The sequence below is a fragment of the Argiope bruennichi genome, chromosome X2 (assembly GCF_947563725.1).
Source record: "Argiope bruennichi chromosome X2, qqArgBrue1.1, whole genome shotgun sequence".
NCBI lineage: Eukaryota > Metazoa > Arthropoda > Arachnida > Araneae > Araneidae > Argiope > Argiope bruennichi.
Window position 1 is genome coordinate 39,713,127 of NC_079163.1, and position 14,693 is coordinate 39,727,819.

The 14,693-nt window shown below is 27.4% G+C and overlaps 1 protein-coding gene across 4 annotated transcripts in view; it reads left to right on the forward strand.

Moving 5' to 3' along the window:
- The window catches only part of LOC129960233 (uncharacterized), a 54,528-nt gene that overhangs the window by 8,453 nt on the left and 31,382 nt on the right, over positions 1-14,693 (forward strand). Inside the window, exons 2-5 of one of the 4 annotated variants that reach the window (XM_056073492.1) lie at positions 2,436-2,492; positions 2,755-2,820; positions 3,408-3,521; positions 5,294-5,334. In XM_056073492.1, the coding sequence (XP_055929467.1) occupies positions 2,436-2,492; positions 2,755-2,820; positions 3,408-3,521; positions 5,294-5,334 (278 nt within the window). Of the gene's footprint in view, positions 1-2,435; positions 2,493-2,754; positions 2,821-3,407; positions 3,522-5,293; positions 5,335-14,693 lie in introns of those variants that run through there. The other 3 variants (XM_056073493.1, XM_056073494.1, XM_056073495.1) reach the window with 3 other exon arrangements.

The window sequence follows — 14,693 nt, forward strand, 5'->3', positions numbered from 1 at the left end:
CAAAGTGGAAAAAGAAATTACAGAATGGTTTATCTGATTTTTTTAATATGTAACCATTACATTAGAGATTTTTAAATATTTAGAAAATATAAAAGATAGTTATGCTAAAAATTGATTAAGCAATTTTAAATTTTTATTCGGTAGTTTTATTTATTAGTTATTTTCGGTACTTATTCATTGCCAAATTAAAGAAAAATATTTTTAAAAAGAAGGTTTTAATTTGTTTTGGACTAAATGATTTCTGTGTACTATTGTTCAGATTAGTTTCATGATTTGTTTCATTATAAATATATATTATAAACACTGGTAGAAATATTTTCTCATATAGAACTGAAAAGAGTGCATTTCTTTATTGTATACGGAAAACAGGTTATATAGCATCATGAAAAGAGCTTAAATTTGATCATTTAAATCATTTTAAAATATCTTTTAAAATTGCTTAATTTTTAAAAAAGGTTCTTTATAAAGGGCTTAATTTTCTCGAAGTGCAAAGAAAACTTTTTGAGTGGTGCTAGCATGTATTAAGATAAAATACTGGGAATTGTTTATTGAAATACTGGGAAGGTTATCCCCAAGGGGTAATACAAAATACATACTATGTCAGACTTGTTGCGACTTCAAGAAATGTTCAAACTTCTGTAGAATTCATATATGGTGAAGTATCTGTTTTAGTTAAGTCTGATAAATGTATGTCTAACCTTTTTATGTATTGTTAAAGTAAAATATGCAGATTGATTCAATGAACTGAAAATAAGAATACACCAAGAGATATAGACCCAAAAAGATATATCAAACATTGCAGAAGCTGCTCTAAAAACACTTAAAATGAAACCTCTTTTGTTCATTACGCATTTGATCATTGTTCTCATTAATATTTCGTTTTTGAACAATCTCTTGTACAATCTATTAAAGAGATTTACTGTACTATGTATATTGGATTCTTACTCATTGCAGTGTATAATTAATTATATTTGTCTACTGCATAAAATTCGAGTATGGCGAAATTTTAATGTGAAACCATCAACCATGATCTTGATTTCTTTGTTCTTTTTTTAAATGTCGCCATTCATTTAAAAATTGTTTTTCTGCTTGACCTTTCTAAACAAATTTTAGTTTATATATATATAAAAAATATACTAAATACTGTTCTTAAAATTTCAAAAAAAGATTTTCAGACTTTTATTCTTTAGGGACTTTTGTTCTATCATTTTTAATGATTTTTGCTTTTACTCTTTTTGTAATTGTAACTCTTTTTCAAATTGTGAAACATTAAAAAATGCCCTTTACTGAGCATCTGAAATAAGAAGCAATAAGTTAGTTTCTTTTTAGGTTGACTATTTCTAAATGCTGATATCTTTCCTACTAAAAAAAACAACAAAAAAACTGAAAAGTTCAATTAAAACATTGCATTGTTCTTTTGTCAATTTCTGGCAGTTTTACTAATCTTATGATGGTAGCCAGCCTGGAATGCTTTAGCTCTTAGCTTTATAAGGTTGCAAATAAAATGTTCTAAACTGCTAACTATGATGATTAGAATAGGAGCAAATTTTACTTTCCATCCAAGCCTGATCTAATTTCATTTGTTGCTGCATATATAAAAATCAGATGCAAAATTTTTGGCCATGCTATGTGTCTATACAAATGTCAGCGTATTTTCAGAAATGATATGTCCATCCATATTTAATAGTAATTTGTTAATTTTAAGAAATATTGAAAAAGAAGCCAGAATTTTGTTGTTAATCTTATAAAAGGTGACTTAATTTTTTGAAAATGAAATATATAATTTCTGTGATAATTTTTGTTTTTGTCAAAACCAAATATGTTTTACTATTGATGGAAATAAATATTAAAATTGTTATATTATTGCAGAATTAACCATTAAAAAATGTCCATTTAAAACCACTCAAAAATATCCATTTAAAATTAATTATTTAAAAAAATTTCAATAAAAATAATGCATTGTTATAAAAAAAACCCTGTACTTGGGAAATATGCAGTGTCACATATGCATGAATGTAAAAAGGTGCTCAATTTTTTTGGCTAAAGTGTTTAAAAGTGTTTTGCAGCAATTTCTCAGTACATAACCTGGAAAAATTGCAAAATAATTTGTGTGTAATTTTTTCTGTTTAATTTGAAATAAACAGTTTTAGAATGTTTACATGCTTTACATTTTTTGTTTTGAAACAAATTAACTAGCGTTTTTGACTTGAATGATCAAATTTAAGTAATTTGGAAAGTAAAATATGTGTAAACATTGCATAGCATAAGTTTAATTATTTCAAATTAATATGGTGTGGTTCCCTCCACCTCCTTCTTAAGGTGACTTCTAATAATTCTGAATTCAGTTTTTTTTTTGTATGATGATGATGATTGTATTTTCTGTTCTTTTCATTTTTTGCAATATTTTTTAATGTGTATTATTATTTCCTTGGCAGGTTGCACGTAGGTCTTTTGTAGCCAAGACTGATGCCGAACCAGCAACGGAAGAAAATGTTAGTTTAACTTTTCTTTTAACTTTTAAAGCCTGAAATGGTTTTCTTAAAAGAATATCAAATGCAATTGTAAAATTATAATATGATGATTTACTTTTATAATTTTTTATTCACTCAAATTTATTATTTCTTTTGTAATTTGATGACTGTTTCTACTATTTCATTTCAAGTACTCTCTGTTTTTAAATGATAAATAATGTATGATAAATGCGAAAGCACAGATTGCAAAATGCTTTTCGTAAATGATTTTTTTTTTCCTTAGCAGGAGCCGGAGCCTGTTCCTTCTACATCTAGAGGGACCGATGAAGGAGCAGTGAATGATCCAGCTGTTAGTTTAACTTTTTTTCCCTCTGTTTTCAATTCAATAATTATTTTGTTGAAAGTTGCAATTTCTAACTTTTTTGCAATTTAAGTGGCTATTTTACAATTGTTTTTCATTTCAATTTTGTTATGATTTATATATGATCTGATTATTCTTTATACTATATCATTTTGACTTTCACAATTTTTAAAAGGCAAAATCATGTATGTTAGATGTGAAAACACGTATTGTAAAATATTTTTTCCCTAAGTGTATTCCCCCCCCCCTTTCAAGTTCTTTTTTTTTTGGTTGTGCTTGGGCAAGTCAATAGATGAAGAATTTGTTTAACTTATTTTTCTCGCCTCTTAACATCTTAAATGATTTTGTTAAGGATATCTAGTGTTACTGCAAAATTATTGTTGCAATTTAGTGGCTTAATATTACAATTGTTTGTTCAGTCATGTTTATTATGATTTCTTTAATTTGATGATACTTTCTTCTATTTCATTTGACATACTTTTCAATTTTTAAATACAAAATAATGTTCATGCTTTGAAAATATAAAATATATTTTGAAATATTGTTTTTCTTAACAATATATATTACTTTGACAGGTTGCTGGTCCTTCAACTTCTCGATCCCCTAATATGTGTCCTAAATGTTCTGGAGACGATAGATTTCCTATGTGTTATAGAGCGATCTGTGGGGCACCAGTATGCGAAGGAGCTGTTAGTTTAAATTATTTTTCTCCGATTTTAAAAGCAAATGATTTTGTTGAGAGTATCAAGAGCAGTTGCAAAATTATTATTGTAATATGGTGATTTGATTTTACAGTTATTCCTTTAGCCAAGTTTTAAACAATTTCTGTAATCTGATGATCCCTTCTGTTATTTCATTTAACTTACATTCTCAGTTTTTGAAAAGCAAAACAATGCATTAAATGCATATTGTAAAATGTTTTTTTTTTTCCCTTTAAGTCTTATAATTTTTCAACTGCTTTTTTTAGTCATAAATTTTAAATATTTTTATAAACTGAGAATCATATATTTTACTTTTTTCCACCTGGTATCTGATTTAATTAACTATGAAATTAAAACTACAATATTTCAACTTCTACTATATTTCCAAACTTCAAGTGAACTAATGTTTTAGAAAAGAAAATCTGAATGCCTTTAAAACGTAAATTTTGAATTTTAATCTTTTTTACATTTCAGAAGAATATTTTCTGTAGTCTTGCTCCAATTTTTTCAAGAATTCGAGTTTCTTTTAATATTATTGATTTAGAAAGGAAACTTCTCAGTTTGAGTTAAACTAGTCTTAAGATGTGGATATCTAGAATAGTTGTTACACTACAGGTTTAGATCATTAGAACTAAGTAATTACAAATTAAAAATGTCAAGTTTTCAGATTTTCTTAGTTTAAAGGCGAAGGTTCGAGATTGTTATTATGACTTTTCATTTGCCATGAATAAAGTTTCCTTTAAAGAATTTCATTCTATAAGGAAATGAGATTATAATTTTAAAGGAAAATTAATGCATTTAAACTGCTATTTTCAAAGTAAATAGATGCATGTTTACTTTGCTTTTAATTAGCAAGTATCAACTTTATTCAGGATTTAAATACCTTTTATTAAGAATTTCAGAAAAATCGTATGGCAAGATGTATCATAAAGTATCCTTGCAGAGATCCAAAGGATGCTTTGATACATCTTGTAACATATTCAATTTTCTTCAATGCAAACATGGAGGCTTTTAATCTAAAATAATGTCCCTGACATTATTTTATTATAAATTGTTATCAACAACTCCCTTTAAAATATAAAACTATGAACAGTTTTTAAAATTGGAAATATATAACTATAGCATCTCTTGGTGACATCGAATTTTTTAATATATATTTTAGAAAAAGAAGTAAAAAGTAAAACCAAAAATGCAATCAAAACCTAGTGCTTCAAAAAATTTTAATGCAAGATCCAAACTTCAGAAAGCTACTAGATATGTTTTAATTACGATTATAAATTATAATGAAAATTTAGCTTTTGTTCATAATTTTAAATTTAAATGAAATAGTTAATAATGACTTTCTTCCCTCCCAGTTTTTTGCAATGCTACAAGGGAATCGGGCAGGAGTTTTATACCAGAATAATAATTTGTATTAATTTCTCAGAAGCATTAGATATGAAAAATATTCTGCAATTTGTCTCAAAAAAGAATGAGGGCTGCTTTGTTGTATTTTATTTTTATTGTATCGGGATAGTACTTTAATTTTTTCCTTTATACATGGTTATTGAGGGTAAGTAAAGTTGAACAGCCTTTATAGGCAGTTCTATTCTTTATTAGTCATTTTAAAAAATATATCTTCATATCTCATTCCTTCATCTTCTTCTCTACAAATCTGCATAATGCATATTAATGCTGTTTACTTTTAGACCTTAGCATGCATTTTTACAGAAGTTAAGGTAAAGTTTAAATTTACTTTTTCTTTCCAAATGGAATTCTAGCCGCCATCTGTAGACGATGGACCTCGATTTACACCTCAAATGTAAGTACTTTTTAAAATTGTAATTCTTTTTTTAATTTCTGTTAGTTCTTAATTTTTTGTATCACCACTATTATTTTGAAATGAGAGAATGAAATGAGTTTTTATTTCAAATATTATTTCTTTTATATTTATTTTAACTATAAAGATTAAAACTGGAACAGTATTATTTTGTTAATTGTGAGGCTATAAAGCCTTTAATGCAAAAAATTCAAACATGAAACAAAATTGTTGAAACTACTTTAATAAAAAATCCAAGGAAGAGTTATCAGATAAGTTTGAATCACATAAAACTTATAAATATTATTACAAAAAGCTGACACTCTCTGAACTATACTAAAACCAAATGTCTGTGATAACATGTATTTTGAAACTAGAGGTATGATTAAATTTTATCTAAAACTTATGAAACTTAGAGGTATAAATAAACTATAATCAAATAAAAAATCAATCGCATATGTAAAAAGTAGCATAAATACTTCTTACATGAAAGAGATGTGAAAGATTTATCCTTATATAAAATTCACATATTATGACTTTCTTAAATGCAAAGATATGAAAAGAAGATATATTTCTTCGAAAATTGGAAGTCATCATATCCTTGAGAAAAGGAAGAGAATGAAATGTCAATTTTTCTCAAATTATTAAATCTATAAATGCCTTTATAAAATGACTGAAAACTGATACAAGTACAACAGGTGTAGAAAATTTTATGCCAAGTTTAGAAATCAGCTTATTGATTTTGTATTATATATATAAAACAATAGAAGCAACGATGTTGTAGTGTAGAATCATCTTGAAGCAAATGCAATAATAATGAAAAGCCATAAACCAGTGTATTTAAATTTGGAAGTATAGTTTCTTGTTAGAGTAAAGACGAATTTATGGATCTAAACCATGATCATTTGAGAAACTCGCTAGCAAAATAGTAGGAGAAAAGAAGAGGATGATAGTAAATTTTATCAGTTCAGATCATAAATTTCCCATTTTGAAAGTGAAACTGAAACCAAGAATTGCTTGCACAAAGACCCTGTGAGGTGTAATGGATACCAAGTGCACCATGATTCAGAAGTTAGTGTTTTTAATGTCTGAATTTAAGTATTTAGAAGAGGAAAATAATTTATAAATGCGAATACTTTGAATTTATTATATATATGTTATAAATACTTCCCCCTTCTAAATGCAGATAGCTGTTGATTATTTCCAAACCCAAAATATCGGATGACCCCCCCCCCTCTATTTTAAAATATATTATTCTTCATAACTTAATGAAAACTTTTATAAACCTGTGGTGTCTCCTACAATCAAAACTAACTTGAAATACTGTATTATAAAGCAATTCTTATCGTCTCATTGCTGAACTCTATTGAACCTAAGAAAAAAATCTGCCGCACCATTTTCATGCGAGTCGGAAGGGTTAATAACGTCATGTAGATTATTATAAAATACTTTCTTTCATGGGATTGACTTAAAACAGCGTCAGTTTGAATGAAAAGTTGTGTAATCGCAATGTTAATAAATATTTTAATTGTTGCAAAATTTGTTCTTCTGACATTATTTTCTAGTTGTATTACTGCATAATATGGGAAGCGGTAGTTAAACTTAAAAATTAATATTTATAACAAACCTGAGAAAAATTTTACCTTTGTTGCAAATTTTGACTATTATTTATTCATTTCTTATTTTACACGTTTATCTTTATTCCGGTAATGTTTAATTAAAATATTTGACTATTGTTTCTTTCACTGAAAGTGCATTATACTTTTGAAACAAACAGAACAACCATACAGATAAAATTAGCTGTCAAAACTTTGGGAATCTCCGAAGGGAATGCACTTATCAAAAATACCGGTATGATACATTTTCGTGAGAATGTGGATTATTGAATTTTTGGAATCGAATTTTATCAAGATTAATACATTTTCTTTTTATGTATTAATTCTACAATAACTTTATAATCTCAATTACTTTCTGTATAAATTTATTCATTTTGTTTAATTAATCGTACTTATTTAACTTCTTGATATATATGTTTGGAACAATTCATTTATTTTATGAAATTCACCTTTTTCTATCCAAGCCTGTGTCATGTCTGGAAAGGTCTTCCCAATGAAGTAGCTTGAACTGACTCTTCCATTATTTGTTCAGTAGTTTCAGAGCAGGAGATATTCCTAGTTATATTATTCTAATTAGGAAGACGACATTAGAGACACTATTGCCCCTCTGTTGATAATTACTCCCCCAGTCGACGAGAAGTTAAAAGTTTCCTAGGAAAACATTCTCCATTTCGGAAGGGGTTCGTAGATTGTCGAACATCAAATTATGTAATTTAAATCCCGCCTTTAAGTTATTACATAGTAAACAAATGAAATAAATGATTTTTTTTCTTTCGAATTCTATTCTGTTCTGTCCTGCTTGGTTAACAATGATTAAATTATTAGAATATAAGATATTTGATTCAATTGTCGTTCATTCTGCCAGTAATTTATTGTGCATTTGGCATAATAATCAAATAATATGGTTGAATAATATGATCACAAGTGAAACGGATGTTGCATTTCACCGACTAATTTTGGTAGACTAGTTAAAAATCGCTGTAAAAGAAATTTTGAATTGTCTGTTATTTTTATTGATTGTCTTGATCACTTGTTGGTAGAACTGTTTGCAAAAAATAGTTTTGGTATTAACGAATTCATGATACCTTTCGATTTGTTTCCTTCATTCGAATTTTATGGATCAATTGAGCAGGAAGCCATATTTTATTTATCCAATCGTTTCTTTTCACAACAATAAACTTATAAGATTTTTTAACTTATCATATTTGATTAGAATATTCCTATTTACTACTTTGAGAAAAAAAACTAGTGCTTCAAATTAAGAAAAAGTACTTATTATTTGAAGCATTCATGCTTATAGCGGCTTTTAAATGAAAAAAATTCTTAAAAATAAGCCCCCCTCTTTTTTTTAAAAAAAAAATGAGGATAGGCATTTTCGAATTCAAGAACTGATTTCTTTCGTTTTTACATAAATTCATTCCAGAAAAAAAAAATCCATAAATTCTCATTTTCCAGTTGAAAAATTATAGTTAAAAATTGTTTTAATCAACTTTAGTGTAAAATACCAAGACATAAAATGCTGATTATTTTTCTAAAAAGTGTAAACCTTGTGAAGTAACCTTGATTTTGTTTTCTAATTCTTTTAAATTTCAATGGAAGATCTCTAAAAAAATAACTGGTGTGTCTAGTGGATAAAAAAAGAAAAATCAGTAAATACTGTTGCTTTTATGGGAGTTCTAACTTTCCGGCAACAAATAATGATATGAATGAGAATAAAAAAAAATAAGATAATGTAAATGGGGAGGGGGGGGGAACATGACATCATAATGTGCCTAAAATAGGTTAAAATGCTCCAGGCATCGTTTGATCACTCAGGAAAAATGTATTGTGAAGTGGTTGTCTGCTATTTGAAGATAAATTCCGTTTCATAATATTCAACAGGCTCTTTTTTTCTAATACTTTTGCATTCTTTTTTACTTAAGAGACATGTGTTATGATCCATTCTACTGTCTTTATCTAATTTTGTACTTAATGTAATTTTTTAAAGGGAGGCTTTTTCATTTTTTAGTCTTAGCAAAGAAAAAGAAGTGTTTTAAATTGCAGGAAAAAATGAAAGCATTTTTTGCAGATTGACATTTTAATATATGTATGACTAGACTGTCACAGTTTTCAGAAAATAATGGGGATGTTGTTGCTTTTCTAGTTAAATGTCCCAGTATTTAAAAAATTCAACTCAAGCACATGTTAAAATGAAGTTTGTTACATCTGACCCCCCCCCCCTAAGTTTAACCCCCCTAAGTGTAAAACTGGGTCTGAAATTTTAAACAGTGGAAAACAATAGGGAATGCAAGAAGTCTTCATAGAAACTTACTTTCCGTTTGAAAATTTTTTTCATTTGGAGTATAGCCTCACAGTAAAATATTCTGCATTTTTCTTGGAAACAAATTTAATATATGCTATTTTCTGCCTCTTTTTTAAAATATTTATTTAAATAATTTTTTTAGATATCCAAAAAGAAGATTTAAGTATTATAATAGGTCATCAGTAAAAAAAAATATCAAAACAATGTATTTCCTCGTTGTTTTTGAATCCCATTATTTTTTCTATTCGTAATTCCTGTCTACATTTCAAATAAGATTTTTTTAATGATGATTTTTCTCTTTTTTTTTTCCCCCTTATATTGTGTGTTTTTCATTACAGAATGCTATCTGTTTGAAACCTTTGGTTATTTTTGGAAATCACATATTAAAACTTTTTGGATAAGTTTTAAAATATGGAAAGTTGTTTGAAGATAGATTAATTTTAGCTGTCCTAAACTGAAATTATCAGTATTTGCATATAATTTATTGATTAAATTTTAAAAAATTTTATTCTTTGGTCAGTCATATCATATGCAGATCCTTGTTTTTTATATATGAAGAAAATCAACTTGTAGAAATTTCATTTTATTGAAGTTCCCATTATTCATATGACTTGTTTTTAATAATGATTGCATGCACTGCCGTCGTAACTTGGCAGATATGTTAAAGGGGGGGGGTAGAGCACAATTGATTGTTTAGTGAAAGTTAATTTTAACTTTTCTTAATTTTTCATGCTTTGAAATTTTTATTTAAAGTATTTTTAAATTTTATAATAACTTTTTTTATTATTCTTAATGTTCTTAAGCCAAATTGTTTTTAATAGTAGTTTTTAACATACTTCAGTCTTAATGAGAAATATTTTTTTGGAATATTAGAGATTTTTCATGAATTTTCAGCATATGAAGGAATACTTTTGTGCTTAAACTAAAATTCTTACTTTTAAAAGAACTTAGTTACTTTAGTTTAAAGAATTGAAAAATGCATTCTTTTAAATTATAAAAATTATTTACAGGTAAAAATTTATGAGATGAAATATTTTTTTAGAAATACTTTCTCAATATTAATACTCAAATTTTTTATATAGATTAGTAATTTTATTTATTTACTTACTGAAAATAACAGTAATAATTATAATTGTTATTATACTTTGATGAATTATGCAAATTTAATTTCTTAACATTTTATTTGAAGGATTTTATTTCATACAACATCCAATTTAATTTACTTAATTCATTTTCTGTTAAATGTTGTTCAGTAATCAAGTTTTATTTCATACAACATCTAATTTAATTTGCTTAATTCATTTTCCGTTAAATGTTGTTCAGTAATCAAGTTTAATAATAGGTTAAGAATTATTTTCACTTGTTTTGGCTTTTTATTTATAAAATATGATTAATAATGCAAAAATTTATTTCCAATATCAGTGCGGTACATTTCATCTGAGATTATTTTTCATTTTCTATTATTGTTCATCTTAAGATAGCACAATTCTTATTACTCCAACACCATATAAATAGTTAATTGCAGGAAATAATTATTTATTGTAATTAACTTAGTCATTAAATACTAAAGTCATTCCCCTGTTTAAATGTGAAATTAATTATTGTGCATTGTTTTGAAGTTAAATTAAAGAAATGAACTAGAACTAAAGAACCATCAAAGAGCTCTTAGCTCCCTATCAGAAAATGTTTACCACTGCATCTGCATTTCAACTTTATTTGGAAATGGCAGGAAAAAATAAGTATGTTATTCCCCTGCCTTCTAGAAAAAGTTTTCTTTTAATAAATACGAAAAAATAATGACTGGAGCAGGAAATTTGATTTGTTACACCTTCAAGTATCCTATGAAACATGTATTTTCTCACTTGGTATATGTTGCTTCTCATCCAACTTTAAGAAATCAAACATTCGTAAAGCTGAAGAATGTATTTTCTGGTATTATCATATCGCAACAGCAAAGTGAAATTTAAACAATGAGAAAGGAGACAAAAATAATAAATAAAAAAAAATCTGAAAATTCCACTTCTTGGGCTTTGAGGTTACAGAGATTTTTATTGGTTGTCGAGAAAGTCTTATATTTGGAAAAAAGTTCGTTCTAAAATTGAAAAATGTATCCTAAGATTTCCCCCACCCCAGATGTGCGTGTTTTAGGTGTTTTTTTTAAAAATTATTTTTACTTACTTTCTTCATTGTTTAGTTCGGAAAAGCTGCATGATGATATCAAAAATATATTTTTCAATTTTAGATTAACCCTATTTGAAGTCAACAAAAAGTACATAATTTTAATTGCAAATACTCCGTAATTTTACAGATAATTCCACGAAACGTTTTGTTGTGTTTTTATTATGTACATTTTCCGAAATGGACTTTTCGGTTGATCTTTTATTTTTGTGATTTCCTTATATCGCCATTAGGGTCGCTGTAACCTGCCTAAATAAATGCAGCATAGTCACGTTTCTATAAGTACATGTTTCTCCTGTGGCTGTAGGAGACGTTGTTTTGAATTAAAAAAGTTTTACCGATCACTCTGTATATGTATGTTGTGTAGTCTTTTTAATTATAAATATTTTCTTTTTCATCAAAATAAGCAAGTACATTATTCAAATATTATGAATATTAAAATAGAACTTTATTTTCTGTCTTTCTGAGAAGTTCTGTCCTCCTCTGTAGTATTACGTTAGCTGCAACAAAATCTATTAAAAGAATAGAATTTCAAACATACTAAAATTAAACATGCTCATTTCAATTAATAAATCTATAAAAGATATATTCGCTTACAATATAGCAATAAAAAACTCGCGATCCTCTCTCTTTAAGAGCATCAAATTGAAAGGAAAATACATATTACAAAGTTTTATATTTCATCTCTGGTTTCAGCTCCAGTTGCATTTCAGTTGTATTGCTTGACAGCTTATAGCATTCTTTAGTAGATACAGCCTATTTATGAGGAGCATGTCGCATGATTGTATGAAGTGCCTTCTGTTCTGAATTGTAATATAATTTACTGCAAATATAAGGACAGTATTATTACAGAAGAATCAGAATGAATTGTTCAGCGGAAAATCATTTGGGGATTAAGTTGAATCATTTGTAGATTTTCCTTGGTTAAATGTAAATTAACTGTGGAAAGCGCGTCAAATACGAGAGGAAAAGACAATACAGAGGAGGATTTTAATGATATTGGATTTGACGATCTAATGAATCAAAGTATGCATTTCATTATATTCATATCGGTTATAGTTTAAAAGGCAAAGTGTTTAGATTCTGTATAACAGCTTTATTCATTCAAATTTTTCGTGGAAATGGCAATATGAGGCTTCTGCCTATTTGATAAATTTATGTCCTTAACCTCTTCAGTCCTGAGGTACAGATATGTGTACCTGCAATTTTTTTCATTTTTTCTTATCCTTTAAAGTTAAATTTTGACGAAATAATGCATGCATTTCAACATCTATGAATGTAGCTTCCATTTTGCATCAATAAATAGCACTACAGCTCGATATTTTTTTCATATCCATCGCTATTAATTAGAGACATAACGAAAATTGTGTTGAACAGAAAACACAGCAAACATAAGTACATTTTTTAATATTTATTATTAAAATAAACGCTTGTATATTTTTTTTTTATAAAATACTGTGTCTCTGGTTAAAGTTATTACCAAATTATATCTTGTTATCTACTATAGAATCGGTGAAAATACAAATTTAACTAAGGTACACATATATGTACCTTGGGCGTTTTTGGCCCGTTTCCCGACTGCTTACGCTGTTTATCTTTTGAGCGCTTGTTTTCAAATTGTCATTTCTTGTCCTTGAATGTATTGTATATCTTTTTTATAATAAATAATTCTTATGTTCTGTAATGTAATAAAATATAAATTAAAATTTTTTTAAAACTTTAGTAAGAAATTTAATTTTATAGCTGTCTTGTAGTCAGTAATTGATATTTCAAACCGACATCATGTGTAGAATATACGGAATTTTATAAGCTAATAATAATTTTTTTCAAGTCAAGTGGCGTTAACTCAAAAGGAGGTTATTGAACTTTTAAGAAAAAGTGATTTTAGGGGAAGCAATCGAATTTCTCATGTATCGAAAATAATGAAACCTGGCAAATAGGATGAATGGGTCACAGACAATAGTCAGATGTGCCTTGTCAAGTTGAAAGATAATAAATCTGTGACTATTATCCATATGTATAGGTAATGAGTCAATTGGAATAGGCAGAAGACAGACAAACTAATTGAAACAAAAAGCTGATATAAAATAATCTGCTATTGTAAAAGCATATAATATGGGAGGCATCGACCATTATTTTGCATATTATCGCTATGCAGTAATTACAAAAAAATGACCAACGTGAGCATTCACGCACTTTGTAGATTTAGTAGTTGTCAATTGCTTGATATACTGTAAAATGGGGGCAAAACGACAAGCTGAGCTGTCAGGAATGAAACCTAAAATGTCATGACCTTATTGCAATTTCAAATGCATATAATTCGGTCCCTGTTGAAATATGAGAGAATTCTCGTCATCAGCAAGAAAGGAAACCAAGAACAAGTAAAAAATCATCTTTCAATGAAAACCAATTAATAGAAGAAGGATCATCAAATGATGGAAATGCTACTACAAGACCATTGGAGATTTCTTCAACACCCTCAGGTGAAAATACCTCTAAAAGAGCAAGAAAAATTGTCCCTTCACATTTAAAATGAAATAAGACTAGATATGTCAAACCATCTACAACACTGCATGGATGATAAGTATGTATCAAAATGCAGGTATCCAGGATGTAACTCTAGGAGAAGAGTCAAGTGCTTAAAATGCAGTATCTACTTACGTAATATTATTAAAAAAAGGAAATTTCATTCAAAATGAGGTTTAATAGATTATTAATATAAAAAATTTTGTATTTTTTTTCCATTTATAAAGCCTATTACACACTGCGGTCTATATTATCTTGTTGCCGATTATGTGGAAACTGAAGGTCTACTCAGCTTACTTTCCCAATCTGTTGCAAATGTTTTTGGTTGATAGACCAAGATTGTGTAAGAATGTTTCCATGGCAGACAGTCAATGTAGAATTCATCAATTGTCTGCCATGGATTTGTTTTCACTTCCTCCCTTAACACGTCAATTTCCAAAGTTGATCATCTTTCTGATTGATGAGTTTGAAAATTCAAATTTGTCGGATCTGAATTTATAAAATCAACTTTGGTACTTGTCTAATGCACTTGGATATAAACATCACAAATGCTTTTAGTAGCAAATGTTGCATTACTACTCTTTGAAACTCAAAAGGCATACTGTGCTATGTATATATCTTCTGATATTTGGCTAGTCATTTCAATAAATTTTTTAAATTAATTGATTTTAATAAATTGGCAATTTTTTTTTATTACTTACAAATAAATAAGTCACTTTAATTGTGTTTGGCACAACTTT